The 16096-nt window shown below is 37.0% G+C and overlaps 1 protein-coding gene across 13 annotated transcripts in view; it reads right to left on the minus strand.

Annotated features, from left to right (window-relative positions):
• The window catches only part of SLC4A10 (solute carrier family 4 member 10), a 333141-nt gene that overhangs the window by 56986 nt on the left and 260059 nt on the right, over window positions 1–16096 (minus strand). For all 13 annotated transcript variants that reach the window (XM_051848038.2, XM_051848035.2, XM_017342639.3 and 10 more), the window contains 3 exon segments: window positions 14834–15008; window positions 14128–14261; window positions 13177–13422 (listed from right to left, as the gene is read on the minus strand). In XM_051848038.2, the coding sequence (XP_051703998.1) occupies window positions 13177–13422; window positions 14128–14261; window positions 14834–15008 (555 nt within the window).

Genomic DNA, 16096 nt, shown 5'->3' on the forward strand with positions numbered 1-16096 from the left:
GCATTTGTCTTTGGCCTGACGCAGCCCAAAGCTATTGTGGCCATTTGGCTAGTAAACCAGCAAATGGAAGATTTCTCTTTTCCTCTGATCTCCTCCTCCTTTTGTCACTCTGCCTTTCAAATAAATAACCCATTGTGCCCCCCCAAAAAAGGGGTTCATGGAAAATGGAATTAAAAGATGTTCATTTTGGTGCAAAACAATTTTGAAATCCATGCCTAAACGGGTCTTCAAAAAGTTCATGAAAAAAAAAAAAAACACTGTGTATGGATTTCAACATTTTTGTGCCAAAATAAGCATTTTCATTAAAAAAATTTTTCTTTGTTTCCTAACATGTGCTTTTGTGTCAGATAGCTTTATCATTTACTGGTTGTGGGTGTAGGGGAAAATTACATAACCACTCTAAACCTTGGTTTCCTTATATGTGCAAAGGAGATGAAATGCTTACCTGCTACAGCTACTGGGAAGAATAAGTAACCTGATATCGATTAAGCAGTTGTTAACACATTTAGGCAACTTTGGAACTGTGGCTACTATCAGCATCACCATCATCATTATTTTCTAGTTTATTATTCAATCTTTCACAAAATGTAATAAAACTGTCAACTTTTACTTTAATATAGCACAAAAGAAACATCAATGTTTTCTTTCATATGCTTGTATTATTTTTGTTTTGCTTCAAAGTAAGCATATATGATAGACTAAAACGAAAAACAGAGAAAATGACCAATTTCTTGAAGAACAACATAACAAGGGAAAAAGATGGACTATACTAGATATGTGAGTACCTGATGCACCGATGTGTGTATTCATACATATATGTGCTTTCTATAGCTACTGTACATCTCTCTATATAGAGGTATGGCATGCATATAGATACCAGACAGGCATGGCAGGAAGTACTTTACATTTTCTAGTGTAGTAATTTCATTTCTACATCTCATCCTTGGCTATACTGGTACAACTGTATTTGAATCCAGCTCTATTTGACCTAAAACTCTTGATCTTTAAGCTATAATGTTCTGCCTCTAGATGTAATTTGGTGCCATTTTTATCAGGATAGTCAGAAGAACAAGATGGGTCCAGAACAAATGAAGTTAGCTAGATTTCACCATGGGGTCTTCCAAGCTTTCCATAAGGACCTTTCTCCTTTAAAATATTGCCCCAAAGCTCCCTATAGCCCTGTTCCCCTGTCCTCTATCAAGACAACCATACCACCCCACCCTTCTCATCCCCATTGTTCAGTTTTCAGTTTCTTGTAACCACATCTAAACCTGATGGATGGTTTGGTGTATTCACTTTGCTTGACATGTGTACCATTTTCTCAGGGCCATGGCTTGTACTCTCCAAAGTGATCGTACTAGGTTAGTGAGAACAATGGCATAATGTGTTACCCTATTCCTGATAGTGCATTCATGTTTCCATTTTAATAGTGATTTTCTTGAAGTGTTAAGTCAGAAATTTGATGTAAAAATGGCAAGTTCATATAGGACACATTTTTTGAAGCTTTATTTATTTATTTGAAAGGCAGAGTTACAGAGAGGCAGAGGCAGAGAGAGAGAGAGACAGAGAGAGACAGAGAGAGAGACAGAGAGAGAGACTTCCATCCTCTGGCTCACTTCCCAAATGGCTGCAATGGCCAGAGCTGAGCTGATCTGAAGCCAGGAGCCAGGAGCTTCTTGGGAGTCTCCCTTGTGGGTGCAGGAGCCCAAGCACTTGGGCCATCTTCCACTGCTTTCCCAGGCCATAGCAGAGATTTCGATTGGAAGAGGAGTAGCTGGGACTTGAAGCAGCAACCCATTTGGGATGCCAGTTCTGCAGGTGACAGCTTTATCTCCTATGCCACAGCAGCAGGCCCGGGACACATTTTTTGAGAGTTGGGCCTATAAGTGGATATTAGTAACATATGCCTCCCTGTCAGCACTAAATCTGTCTAATATCTCTCTTCATGTATAAATTCCAAAGTGAAAAAATGTTTTGACCTGAAATATTTATTTTATACATTGCTGATAGCATGTATACCATCAAATCTTTGTTCTTTCCAGGGCCTGCATATCTGATATCTGAAGCTTCAAGATAGTTCTCAGAGGTTTTGTGCTCATACAGAAAGTTCGAGAAAGAATTAGATAGCTCAAAGTAGACTTCTGAAAATTGGGCTTTTATGTTGTTTTTTATATATAAAAAAGAGATTTATTTATTTGAAAGAGAGAGAGAGAGAGAGAGAATCTTCCATCTGCTAGTTTACTCTCTGAATGGCCACAGCACTTAGATCCAGACCAGGTTAAATATCCAGGAGCCAGAAACGCCATCTGGGTCTCCCCCATGGATGGTAGGGCCCTATGTACTTTGGCCATGTTCTATTGTCTTCCCAGGTGCATTAGAAGGAAGCTGGACTGGAAAGGTATTGCAGGAACTCCAACTAGAACTCTGATATAGGATGCTGGTGTCAAGTGGCAGCCTAACCCATTGCACCATCACACCAGCCCTGGCTTTTCATGTTTTGAAACATCAAAAGCAGATATTAAAAATAAACAAATCAAGAATAAAGTGAGAAAATCCCACTTTCCTGTTTTCTCTCCACATTGATGAACTTAGTTCAAGTCATTTCAATCCAAAACTACAAAAAGTAAAGGAGTTAAAAGAAAGAGATAAAAAGAAAAAGAAATGGCACTGTGAAGAGATACATAGAATATGAGTTTGCAACAAGCTCTTCTATTATTAATCTCATCCAAAATAATTTCTATAGACTCTGGCAATATGATGGAAATACTAATGCAAAAATTTTAAGATTTATTTATTTGAAAGGCAAGATGACAGAGAAATAGAGGACACACACAAATAGAGGGAAAGAGGAAGAGAGAGAAATTACATCCCCTGGTTCATCAAATGCCTACAAAAGCAGAAGCTGCTCTAGACCAAAGCCAGGAGGCAGGAACTCTAAGTCTTCCACAAATGCAGCAGAATTCCAAGTACTTAGTTATCATCTGTGTGCCCCAAGTACATTAGCAGAGAGCTATATTGGAAGTGGAAGTGGGACTCAATCCCAGGCACTCATACATGTTACACAGACTTCCCAAGTAGCAGCTTAACCCACTTCACCTGCGCCTCCACACACTCCTCTGCACCCTGATATCTTTAGGTGAATTATATAGCCTTGTGCTAAGGACATTGGATTCTCTGTACAGTTTCCTATGTTCATTCTAATCCAATCATTCAGTGAGTGAGCTTGGTCAAATTATTTAATATTTAATCACTTTATGTTTGTTTCCCTATCTGTGAAGTAGAAAAATGATAGTAATCAATGCTGAGGAACTACTATTAGAATAAACACAGATATAATAGTTATTATATTTAATTTAGATAAAAGCACCTATGAGGGCAGGTGTTGTAGGGGCAGCAGATTATGCCAGTGCATGGAATGCTTTCATCCCATAATTGGAGTGCTTATTTCCAGCCCTGGCTATTCCTGCTTCTGATCCAGATTCTTTCTAACGCACCTAGGATATAGCTGATGATGGCTCCAGTACTTGAGTTCATATGAGAGATCTGGATGTGAGAGATCTGGATCAAGTTCTTGTATTTTAGGTTCGGTCTGGCCTAGCCTTGGCTATTGTAGGCATTTGGGGTGTGAATCAGTGAATGGAAGATATTGCTCCCTCCTCTCCCTCTCCCCTCTCCGTGTGTGTGTGTGTGTGTGTGTCTTTCCCTCTGCCTTTTAAACAAACCTAAAAAGCACCTAGGACAGGAGCTGGCATAACTAAATGCTAATTAGGTGACTGGTGTGACCTTATGGCTATTGTTGCTATTACTATTGTTACTAATACAAGCTTAGGGACTAGAAGATCCAACAATCTAAGGCAGAGGAAATGGCAGTATCTGAACTTCTCAACATTTTTAAAAACACCAGTGTAACATGCCAATACTTTTGACTTGTAACAATGAATCATTTGGCTTAAAATACGCATTTTACAAAACACATCCTCTACAACCTTTCACTACCCACAGAAAATCAAGTGCTCTAAGTCATCTTGTTTATACAAATGCTACAGAGTGATTCGATAAACATTGTAATTAAATGTCCTAATCCAGAAGTCTTTCCTTTTGTTTCAGGGCTAATGGAGGTGATCAGTCTTCCTTACAAAAGAGCTTGTGACTGTCTTCTGAAAACATAATTTGGTGGAACTCCCTTCAACATTATTACTAATTTTAGCCCCTGGGTTGCAGATGCTCTCCTTTTGCCTTTGTGGTTATTAATAGAACTTTCCTGTGTGCACTGAACAGTGATGGTTCATTTTTTTGAGTTTACTTTTGTGTCATCTCTTTATTGACTAAATTAGCCACCAGAGCACCCTGTAGCAAGTTAGGCATTAATGCAAGGCACAACGCTAGAGACTTATGATCTATAAGTAGGAGCCAAACATAGTTTTATGATCATTTGTCTTCTATTTCAAAAAGCATTCTGAATTGCAAAAGTAATGACACTATAGAATATTTGTAAAAAAAAAAAAAAAAAAAAAAGAAATCTCTCATAGTCTTTCCACCACCGCTGCTCTTTTTTTTTTTTTTTTGGTATATTTATTTCAGTAATTCTTCTTAGGTTATTTTCAACATATTTTTATAAGCATGTAATTTTTTAATCTTTTTATATAATGCTAAATATTTTCCATATTACTACATTACCTTTTGGAAACATCATTTTAAAAAGATGGAATATAGGTTTTTTTTTACTCATTCTATTATTAAACATTTAATTTTCTTATGTTAAGGTTGTTATTTAAATGATACAGTGGCAAACTTTTAATGAATATGTCAATTGCCATAGTTTGGATTTTATTCTTGGAAGAGATTTTCTAAATATAGTCCTTTTTAGCTAGGATATCATTGAAACATACAGCCACACCACATTCTGAGGAAAATAGCTTTCAAAAATGTGAAACATAACTTTGTAACACATAGTCACTAGCTTATATTAAAAATATAGTCTCTTCATCAAATTCTTAAACTTCTTCTTATCTGAATTTCACCTCCAGTCAGACATATCCTCTCCTTGGCCTCTGCATATGTAATTCTGGAAACATTTTCATCTTCCTAGCACCCTATACCTTTATGATAGCACTGATGTCAGCTATAATTAAATGCTCATTTGTATAAAAGTTAATGTCTGACTCTAACTCTTTCTATAGACAACAAGCTCCATGGGGGCTAGAATCTTGTGTACCTTGTGATTTTTATATCCAAGTATCTGGCACATAGCAGGCAGCCTTGATTGCTAATTGATTTTATAATTTAAAGCTATTTTTAGGAAGTATGGTTTTAAATCATTATTTTGACTTTAATATCTCATAGAAGAAAGTTTATGAAGTTAAAACTAAATAGGCCTGGGTCTAACTCTCACTTGCCATCTATTGTCTATGTGATACTGGGAAAATTATTTAACTTTTTGGGAACTTAAATTGATCATTTGTAAAGGAAGTATAATGCTTGTCCCATCATACAATTATGAGGTTCAAATAAAATCATCTATGCAAAGTTTTTTTCATAGCTTCTAGAAATTAGAGGGCATTCCATAATTACTTATTTAATAAATGAAAAATAGTTGATAATCTTTCATTCTTTTTCAAAAATGTTATTAATAGTTGTACATATTTGTGGGGGACATAGTGTGATTCATGTATACAACATGCACCGACCAAATCAGGGTGATCAATATTTTTCCTTCTTTGACATTACTTTATCTTTTTATCTGGTTTGTTTGCTTTCTTCCCACTGCCATTATCTCAGTCAATAAACAGAATTCAAACACACCCAAGTGCCAGCAAGGTTGGTTTCCTCCAAGGCCTCTCTCCTTGGTCTTCAGATGTCCACCCTATTGCTGGGTCCTCACATAGTCTTTTCTTTGTGTGTCCAAATTTCCTCTTTTAAGTAGAGCAGCAGACTGGATTGACAGTACCCCTACCCCACCTTGCCATCAAACGTTATCTCATTTAACCCTTATCTCTTTAAAGGCTCTACGTCTCACAGTCACATTTAGAGTTTCTGAAGGTTAAAGCTTCAACATGTGAACTGGGGGAATGGTGGAAGAACAGCTCAGCCACAACACTCAGTGATCTAACTTCAGAGAAAGGAGGAACATCTCTGCTATCACCCTCAAAGTCTGTTTTCATAACTGAAAATAACATCCTACCAGATGCACTTCATGCATTTAATTTAAAACTGCAAAATATTTGGAAGAAATAAAATTAGCCTCCTCCTAGTCACCTTTATGTGAAGTTCTAATGAATTGTGAAGATGCTAGGTTTCTGTGTAATAGAGAGAAGACAGACACAATGTAGTGGTGAGTGAAAGCAGAACTGGCCTGGATGCAAACTGGACTGCGACTAGCAATAAGGATTTATTTATAGACCCTATTTTACATCCCTTCACTCACTTTTGAAAGCCTTGAAGGCAGAGTATTAATAATGATAGATATTTAGTGGGAAATAAGAACTCTTTTGACTACAACAGAGAACTATGACAATAGAATGTTTTCACAAGTGAATGTCTTTGTTTTCAGGAGTGTATATATTCTTCTTCATTTGATATTATTAAATAATAGTAACATTTATATGCCAAACACCTTATAATATCAAGAGTTGTATTATTCATAAATGTGCTGAGCTAACTTAATGTGGTTAGTTCTACAAAAATCTAGTAAGAATAGTGTTCAGAGCAATTACCATGTTAATTTCCACAGATATAAGGAAGTGTTTCTTCCACTAAGATCAGTTTCTAGCAATATCTATTTTTTAAAAGATTTATTTTATTTATTTGAAAGACAGAGTTACATAGAGAGGTAGAGACAGAGAGGTCTTGTATCCGCTGGTTCACTCCCCAGATGGCCACAATAGCTGGAGCTGCATCGATCCAAAGCCAGGAGCCAGGAGCTTCTTCCAGGTCTCCCACATGTGTGCAGGGGCCCAAGGACTTGGGCCATCTTCCGCTGCTTTCTCAGGTCATGGCAGAGAGCTGGATCAGAAGAGGAGCAGCCAGGACTAGAGCCAGTGCCCATATGGGATGCCAGAGCTGCAGGCCAGGGCTTTAATCCGCTGCGCCACAGTGCCGGCCCCAGCAATATCTCTACTTAGCATGTCTAATACTATAAAGTATGTAGCTGAGGCACATAAGACATCTAACAAAATTGAGATGAATGAATGAATAATTTATTGATATTTTATACGAGCGGAAATCATTTGCTCAAAAGTTCCCAATGGAATGGCAGATATTCCTTTACCTTGAGTAAAATTATCTAATCATATACAAAGTGCCAATAGTGGTATTACATTAAACTCATAAAGAATTCATAGCAGGTTCCAATGCCATGGTGCAATAGGTTAATCCTCCACCTGTGGCACTAGCATCTAGTCCCGGCTGCTCCTCTTCCGATCCAGCTCTCTGCTATGGTTTGGGAAAGCAGTAAAAGAAGGCCCAAGTGTTTGGGCCCCTGAACCCATGTAGGAGACATGGAAGAAACTCCTGCTTCCTGGTTTTGGATTGGCTCAGCTCCTGCCATTGTGGCCATTTGGGGTGCGAACCAACAGATGGAAGAACCTTCTCTTTGCCTCTCCCTCTCACTGTCTGTAACTCTACCTCTCAAATAAATAAAATTTAAAAAAAATTATGGCATTATGTTCAGCACATGAGATAAGTTTGAATGGTAGAAAAGAGATCACAGCATGTATTAGAAAAGACATTTCATTTTTCATCATAATTCATTTGATTAATGGTAAGTTATAACTCATTGACTTGTTCTATAAAACATATTATTAAAAAAAGCTTCACAGGATTTCAGTAAATATAAAGTGAAATATTCTGAGAAACCTTGAAAAGAAAAAATAACTATTTTCTCTGAAATTAAATTTTAGGGGCTGACGTTGTGGCGCAAAAGGTTAAGCCTACAACATACGCATTCCATATGAGCACCAGTTCGTGTTCTGGCTGCTCCAATTCCATTCCAGTTCCCTGGCAATGCACCTGGGAAAAGCAGTGGAATATGGCCCAAGTGTTTGGTCCCTTCCACACATAGGAGATTGAGACGGAGTTCCAGGCTCCTGGCTTTGGCCTGGCCCTGCACCAGCTGTTGTGGCCATTGTGGGGAGTCATCCCGCAGATGGAAAATCTCTCTCTGTCTTTCCCTCTCTATCTCTCCCTCTTTCTCTGTGACTCTGCCTCTCAAGTAAATAAATCTTAAAAAAAAAGCTTTAGTAGAGGCTGAACCCATATTAACTAATATTTTTAGAAACTGAAATTTCTAGTAACTAGATCAATGGTTCACAAGTTTTTAGAGCTATGTATTTCTAAGTACTCTGTCAAGAATATACTTGCTTTTATTTTAAATATATTCACTTACAATGGGCTATAAGAATAAGATAATCCAGTGAAGTTGTTGAAGGAATATTTTATTATGAATGCTTTCTTAGAAAACTAACTCTGTTGCCTATTTAAAGTGCTTTTCACTGATGTTGTGTGTATCAGTAGATAAGAAGCAGTTATTTAAAGAAATTAGATCAGTGAAATGAAGAGCTGGTTTTTTGAAAAAATAAACAAAATTGATACACCACTGGAAAAACTAACCAAAAAAAAAAAAGTGAAGAACACCAAATCAGTAGAATCAGAGATGAAAAAGGAAATGAACAACAAATATCAATCAAGAAACCACAAATACCTGCTTAACACTCTCCCTCTAGTAATTTGATAACCCTATAAATTGCTGCTTTCTCATAGCTATTTGACAAGAAGGTAGGAGTGATTATTATTTAAGGTTTATGAGTTTAAAAGATAGTTATAGCAAAGGAAAACAATAGCTGAAAGTAGATATGAAGAATAAATAAATATTGATGACAGGTACTTAACAAATATGTACTGGTATCTCCTAATATCCAAGCTCTCTGAAAGATGAAGAGATACTAATTCCGTCCACAAAAATGTTTGTAACTCATTAAGGTTGTGAGAGCAAAATAGGTAATCAGTAAACCATTATACTGGTGGATACTACTGCTACTGGGATAGGACTTGAACAACCAGAATACTTCATTCTATTTTTTGCCATTTCTTAGAATCAGAACAACCAAGAAAAAAATCCCCACAAACTCATTACTTATTGCAAACCTGACATAGTCAACTTGATCATCTGATATGTAATATATAAAACATAGATGTATATATTCTCAAAACAAAATAGATTATCTTGACACTTAGTCTTGGCAAAATGAAAGGAAAGCATATATCTTCAAATATAATATATAATGTAGACATTATATATTACCATGTTAAATGATTAGGATGCTAGAGGTGTTAGGAAAAGCACTTAGGAAACCAAAGCCATTATTTATTTCATTGGTGAGCTATGAATTTAAGAAAATTGATTACAGGAGGCTGAAGCATAATAATAATATCGGAAACATGGATCCTAAACAAGATGACATTTTCTAATACCTAACACCTGAGCAAAATATATAGCATTATAGACATATTCAGTTTATAAAGATCACAGTCTCAGATACAGCACTCTTAGCTATTACAATTTCTATGAGCTTTTCTAATAAAACCTATGAAAGCATGAGGCTAGCAACATTTGAAGTAGACAATTTCTGGTGGGCATTAGTATTATTGACTCTTAGAAACTGACTAGTGTGAAAATGTCACAGTGACAGGAAAAAGAAAGCCACTTCATAAACTGGGTTTTGTGTAAAAATATGATACGATACAACATGATAAAAATAAATGTTATAGCAAAAACTTATCTACTTTCTTTAATGCATGTAACTAAAATACACTAATATATCCATTATATGCATAATGAGAAAGATTGATTTTGCTTCTCTGGAGAACCAGTAAGGACCTGGTCAAATTCACATACACAATGTGAGTTGCACTGGAACCAGGCAATCATGCAGTGAAAACAGAAATGAAGAACCGGAGAAGTAAGAGTGTCTGGTCAGCAGCACCTTTCCAGGAGACTGTTACTCTGTTTCTGTTACTCTCATCTAGGGTACCAGACACCACCATACTTCACTGCCCGTGAGGGAAGTCTTTTGTCCCTCTATCTCCCTAATTTAGGTTGAACAGGAAACAAGCAATGGAATACAGTGATCCACACATATTTATGCTCAGTCTTTAAATAATTAGGCTTCAGACATCCTTACTGATCCAAGTAAAACTTACACTTGAGAGAGTCACTTTTTAAAGAGAGATAGAAACATGGAAAAAGTCAGACCTATGACTCTCTTGATCATGACTGGCAGGGATCGAGGATACATAAAGCTGTTTTCATTCTCAAATCATCTTCTGTGCATTGTTCTACTCACCTCCACTATTTTTTTGGCTCCTGGGATGTTGCAATCTTATGTTTACCCACTCTCTCCCCATTCTCTATTCATTTTCTCTATTTCCATACATGCAAATTGCTCTTCACGCACATCTCAATTGCTCTTCTCGTGACATTGCCATTTCCAGCAGGCATCTTCTTTTCCACTTTCTTTGACATCAGAATTATCCATGCCTAATTTCTCTATTTCTTTACCATTTATTCCCTTATTAATTTTTTTGCAAACTGGCCTATCATGCTGCCTCTTCTAGGTTATCAAACACCATTTCTTAAAGTTAACTGAACTTTTTTGAAATCCTTTCCCCCTTCAGTTTGATTCCCACACCAATGACATCTCTAGAGACTTGTTGATACATTCTTGCATCTTCCCTCCTACACCCAGACATTATCCATGGTTCCTTCCTTTCCTGGTATTTCTTTCTTACAGTTTTATCCCTCAGTTGCAATTTTTTCATTATTTTACCTTCAAGTTGTGAACATTTTCTGGGACTCAATCCTTGCTTCTCCAATCGCTTTCTTTCTAGAATAAAGGGTCTTAAACTGTGTTTTTAAGTCTGAAGTACATAAGAAGCCAAAGAAAAGTAAGCAATTGGCTCTGTGCCACTACTTCAAACAGAGCAGTTCTGTTTTAACCTGTTTTATTTGTTCCACATCATTTCTTTTGTAGGGCTTATTTGTATTTATCAGTGTACTGAAAATTACATCAGCTTTCATTTCATTTCTTATTTCACTACTACCTATATGATTTTGGATAAATATTGCCAAGCATTAACAAACCTTTTACATTCAAGTCTGTGCATAACATTTGTCTAACAGCACATTCCTAATAACCCCAGCTGGTCTTTTTCTTCTGTATTACTTCCTCTAGGAATCTTTGTCTGAACTCCAAATCTGGATGAGGTGCTCTTTTGTTTATCTGCATTCCCAACTCAACTGGAAGCTCATTAAGGAAAGAATATCACTTATCATGATTTTGCTAGTACCCAGGATACAATATGCATGAAAATCCAACATGAGATAATTATATATTTTAGCTAGGATACCAAATTCAGTGACACTCTCTTTTCAAGTAAAGATAGTTGAAATCGGCAGATATCAGGTATCCCTGGGTCTGAAAAAACTACTGTCCTATCTGCTGGCTTTCTGAGGGTCTCTAACATATACATTCTTTCTTTAACACTGTTCACAACATTCTCACTATTTGCTTTTATTGAGAGTTATTTTGTGTTTCTTTTTCTTGTTCAAAAATAAGGGTACTCTGTTAAAAACTATTTCTAAAGACCAAGAATATGTCAAAATACTAATAAGCATGTTATAGTTACATCATTCTTAGTGAAATTGTAATACTGGGGATGGTGGTGTGGTGCAGCACATTAAGCCATCAATCGCAATTCCAGCAACCCAATTCAGAGTGTCAGTTCATGTTCTGGCTGCTCTGCTTCTGATCCAGCTCCTTGCTAATGGATCTAGGAAGCAGCAGGAGATAGCCCAAGTGCTTGGGCCTCTGCCACTCATGTGGGAGACCAAGATAGAGTTCCTGGATCCTGGTTTCAGCTTGGCCCCTTGTATTTCAAATAATTAAATCTTTTCAAGATTTCATTGATTTGGAAGGCAGAGTTACAGAGAGAAATGAGACAGAGATAGGATAGAGATAGAGATAGAGATAGAGATAGAGATAGAGGTAGAGATAGAGATAGAGATAGAGAGATCTTCCATCTGCTGAGTCACTCCCCAAATGGCCACAATGGCCAGGGCTGGGCCAAGTTGAAGCCAGGAGTCAAGAGCCAGGAGCTTCATCCAGGTCTCCCACATGGTTGCAGGGGCCCAGGCAGTTGGGCCATCTTCTGCTGTTTCCAAGATCTATTAGCAGGGAGCTGGGTCAGAAGTGGAGAGCTAGGACTCAAATTGGTGGCCATATGGGATGCCAGTGTTGGGGGTGGGCTTTACCTGTTTCACCAAATGCCAACCCCAAATAAATAAAACTTTAGAAAAACCTAAAATGTTGGACTATTTTGTGTGATTTCAATAATATCATATTCTAGTAGTAAATAATATTAAAAAATTTCAAAGGGTTTAAGGCCATATCTAAGCCATTTATAGCAAAAACTTTGGAGGTTGATGCAGAGGTTTTAACCATTTCATAAAGAGCATATTGCTCCAACTATTGGTTATATAAAAATCTACACATATTTTAAAATGCTAAAAATTAAATAAAAGAGTCATTTACAGGCCACATATACTCAGTAGACACAGCCTTAAAGGAATTCCAAACTTTCTAAAACTAGAGAATGCAATAAGTCAAATTTCATTTTTACTCCTGCATTATAATACCCCCAATAAGTAATACCTGAATGTAATACCTTTATGTTTTTATCATACTGTTAAACATCAAGCTAATACTACTTAGACCCAAAGTGTTTCTTTTACTTTGCTGCTGTAAATTTGAAATCCTATGTTTTCAGTAGTATATTCTTTATAGTCAATTGAAATAATCTAAACAATGATAGATTTTCCAAAAGCAAAATCTATGTATATTAAAATTGCCTTGGTTAATTACCTACTTATTGTAGGGAAAATTTGGCATATAATGTAACTGTAAAGATATTCTTTGCAGTGATGTTTTAATGAGAACTCAAGTATCAGATAAGTGGCTAATTAGAAGACTTTTAAAATTCTGCTTAATTTTGTAAGTCCGGGATTTAGGTCATGAGTCAGAGTAAGGCACATTTTGCACTCAATAATTTCATATTCCCTGTAACAATAGCAATATTTGTGAAAAGAAAAGCCCCATAACCAACAGGAGAAATAGTACTTACGAATATTGAGTCAGCAGTTCCAAATCATTATGCATGTTGACTGGGTATGCTTCACTAAGTTCAAACAATTTCTCCAGAGCCTCATAAATGAAAATAATGCAAATAAGGGAAGCAAAAGCTTCTTCAGTAAACCGGGTGATATAGCAGACAAGAGAACTTGCATCAGTGGCTACAAGTATGATACACAGTGTTGCTGTCCACAGTCCAATACTAGCTCTTAAAGATAGGTATGACAGCCCATATTCCCTAGGAAGACAAAAAAGAAAGAACAGTGGAAAGAAGCAATTTAACAGTGTACCAGTATTATAAATAAATGGGGATAAGGCTAATTCAGGAAGTAGAGATAAATAAACTTCACATCCCATTAATATGGAAACTCAAGGTTTGTCTAAAGGAAACTAAGGAGACAAACCTAAAAGAGGTTTCTCAGTGCTTAGAATTGAATTTTATATTTTATAAATATTATAAAACAATACACATACTCTTTATTTCTTCTCTTCTATGGGGAGAAATAAAGGACAAAGTGAATCATATCAGCCACTCCAGAAATCCTAGAAGTGATGCTGGGAGAAGCACAAATACAGTGAAGAAAAGGGCTTGGTGGCGCTGTGAAGTAGTAAGCTAAGCCTCCACCTATGGTGCTAGCATTCCATATGCCAGTTGACTCCCTGCTGTTCCACTTCCAAACTAGCTCTCTGATGTGGCCTGGGAAAGCAGTGGAAGATGGCTTGAATCTTTGGGCCCCTTTACCCGCTTGGGAGACCTGGAAGAAGCTCCTGGCTCCTGACTTTAGATTGGCCCAGCTCCAGCTGTTGTGATCATTTGGGGAGTCAATCTGCAGATAGAAGATCTTTCTGTCTCTCCTTCACTGTCTGTAACTCTGTCTCTCAAGTAAAAAAATAAATATTTAAGAAAAGAAAAGGGCCAGGGCCAAGAGTACATAATACTTACTTGCAAAATTTAAACAAAATCTTTTCAAACACCAAAACTGGTCCTGTACTTCCCAATATGGTAAGTGGCTGTCCGCCAAAGAGGGAATAGGCAATGCCGGTCATGGATGCTCCAAAGAGAGATTCGATTGCACTCTGTGTAGAGATATAAATGGTTTCATTGCCTAAGATGTACTGGCAGCCATTCTAACAAGGAGGGAAAAATACAAAAATATGTGCTTTCCCTTTCACTATGAAAAACATAGCAATTACGGGCAGGACATAGGATAGAAGGATGAGAAAAGGGGCTGACAGTAGGCAGAAAATTAATGATAGTGATGGAGAGGTGTCCTCTCTACCTTCCTATCTCTCTTTTCTGTTGGCTTACCAAAAGTTTAAATTGATTCAGGATTAGAAATATGGTCCAGATAAATGGAAAATGGATCTATTGAGAGGCATGAACCACAGCCTAAATTAGCCTACAATTAAAGGGCAAAGGGCAGAGAATTGGATGAGAACTTTGTGTAAGACACAGAAGTAGTTCTTCTGAGATATTACCATCCCAAATTATCAATTCCACTAGCCATACAGGAAATTCATAAAAAGATTATCTGCCAGATCATACATCAAATCTCTTCTCATTAAAGGAACCCAAAATTAAATGCCTACTTATCTATGAATCTCAACAATGATTAAGCTTCAAAGTTCAGAGAAAACAAAATACATACTATACGACCTTCAGTTGCCTCTCCCAGCAGTCCTCCAAATGTGATGACAGGAGACATACATGCGCAGTAGAGAAATAGGAAAGATGCTAAGCACTGCAGGCTGAAAGCATCTCTGAAGTCACTCCAGAAGTATGGAGCTTTTCTTTTGATATCTAAAATAAGTCCCCCAAAAATCCTAAGACAGGGGGAAAACACAACAGTGAAATCCAATATAAAAAACACACAAATAAAAATGCTGTTTGTTTTGTTTCCAGATCACAGTATGTTTTCCATCAGCAGAGGTAAGACCACAGTAACCCCCTACACTATATTGTCATGGTCTATAGGGATGGTTTTGTATTACTCTTACCTCAATTCCTAACTCAATATTGGATCAACAACTTAAAAATTCCAGGTTCGCTCAAACAAGATCAAGGCTGTTCACCAATCAAAATTAGAATAATGAGATTCAAGGATTACTTTAATCGCTGTGCCAATTCCATATCAACCTCCTGTGCTCAAGCCTAGTACCCTTAATCACTGGCAGTTTTTTCTAATTGTTTGCATTCCATCTACATGAGCGCATGGATAACAGTAATACTCAGTAAAGACAGATAGGTTCCAAAGTTATTTTCATATTTATGAAAGTAGGAGGCAACTTTATAATAATAATTGAACTAAATACATGTAATTTGGATCTACTATTGTCTAGGCATAGCTCAACATCTATCTTCACAATGCAAGTGTGATCATTCTTGGTATAAATTCACTTATTCAAAATATATCCAAGAGCACATTGAAACATTTAAAAGAGAATTTTAGTGAGGGGAGTAATAAATTGTGAAATGATGCTTAAAATCTGAGGACTAAATTGTTTTTACTTATAGTAATGAGAGAATGATTAAAGAAGCATTCTTGGGGCCAGTGCTGTGGCGTAGTGGGTAAAGCCACTGCCTACAGCAACAGCATCCCATATGAGCACCGGTTCAATTCTCAACAGCTCCACTTCTGATCCAGCTCTCTGCTATGGTCTGGGAAAGCAGTAGAAGATGGCCCAAGTGCTTGGGCCCCTGCACCCATGTGGGAGAACTGAAAGAAGCTCCTGCTCCTGACTTCGGATCGGTGCAGCTCTGGCCTTTGCAGCCAATTGGGGAATGAACCAGCGGATGGAAGAGCCCTCTCTCTCTTTGCCTCTCCTTCTTTCTCTGTGTAACTCTTTCAAATAAATAAATAAATCTTTTTTAAAAAAAGAAGCATTCTCATCATTTGTACATTGAGTAGCAA

The sequence above is a fragment of the Oryctolagus cuniculus genome, chromosome 3, assembly GCF_964237555.1.
Source record: "Oryctolagus cuniculus chromosome 3, mOryCun1.1, whole genome shotgun sequence".
Lineage (NCBI taxonomy): Eukaryota > Metazoa > Chordata > Mammalia > Lagomorpha > Leporidae > Oryctolagus > Oryctolagus cuniculus.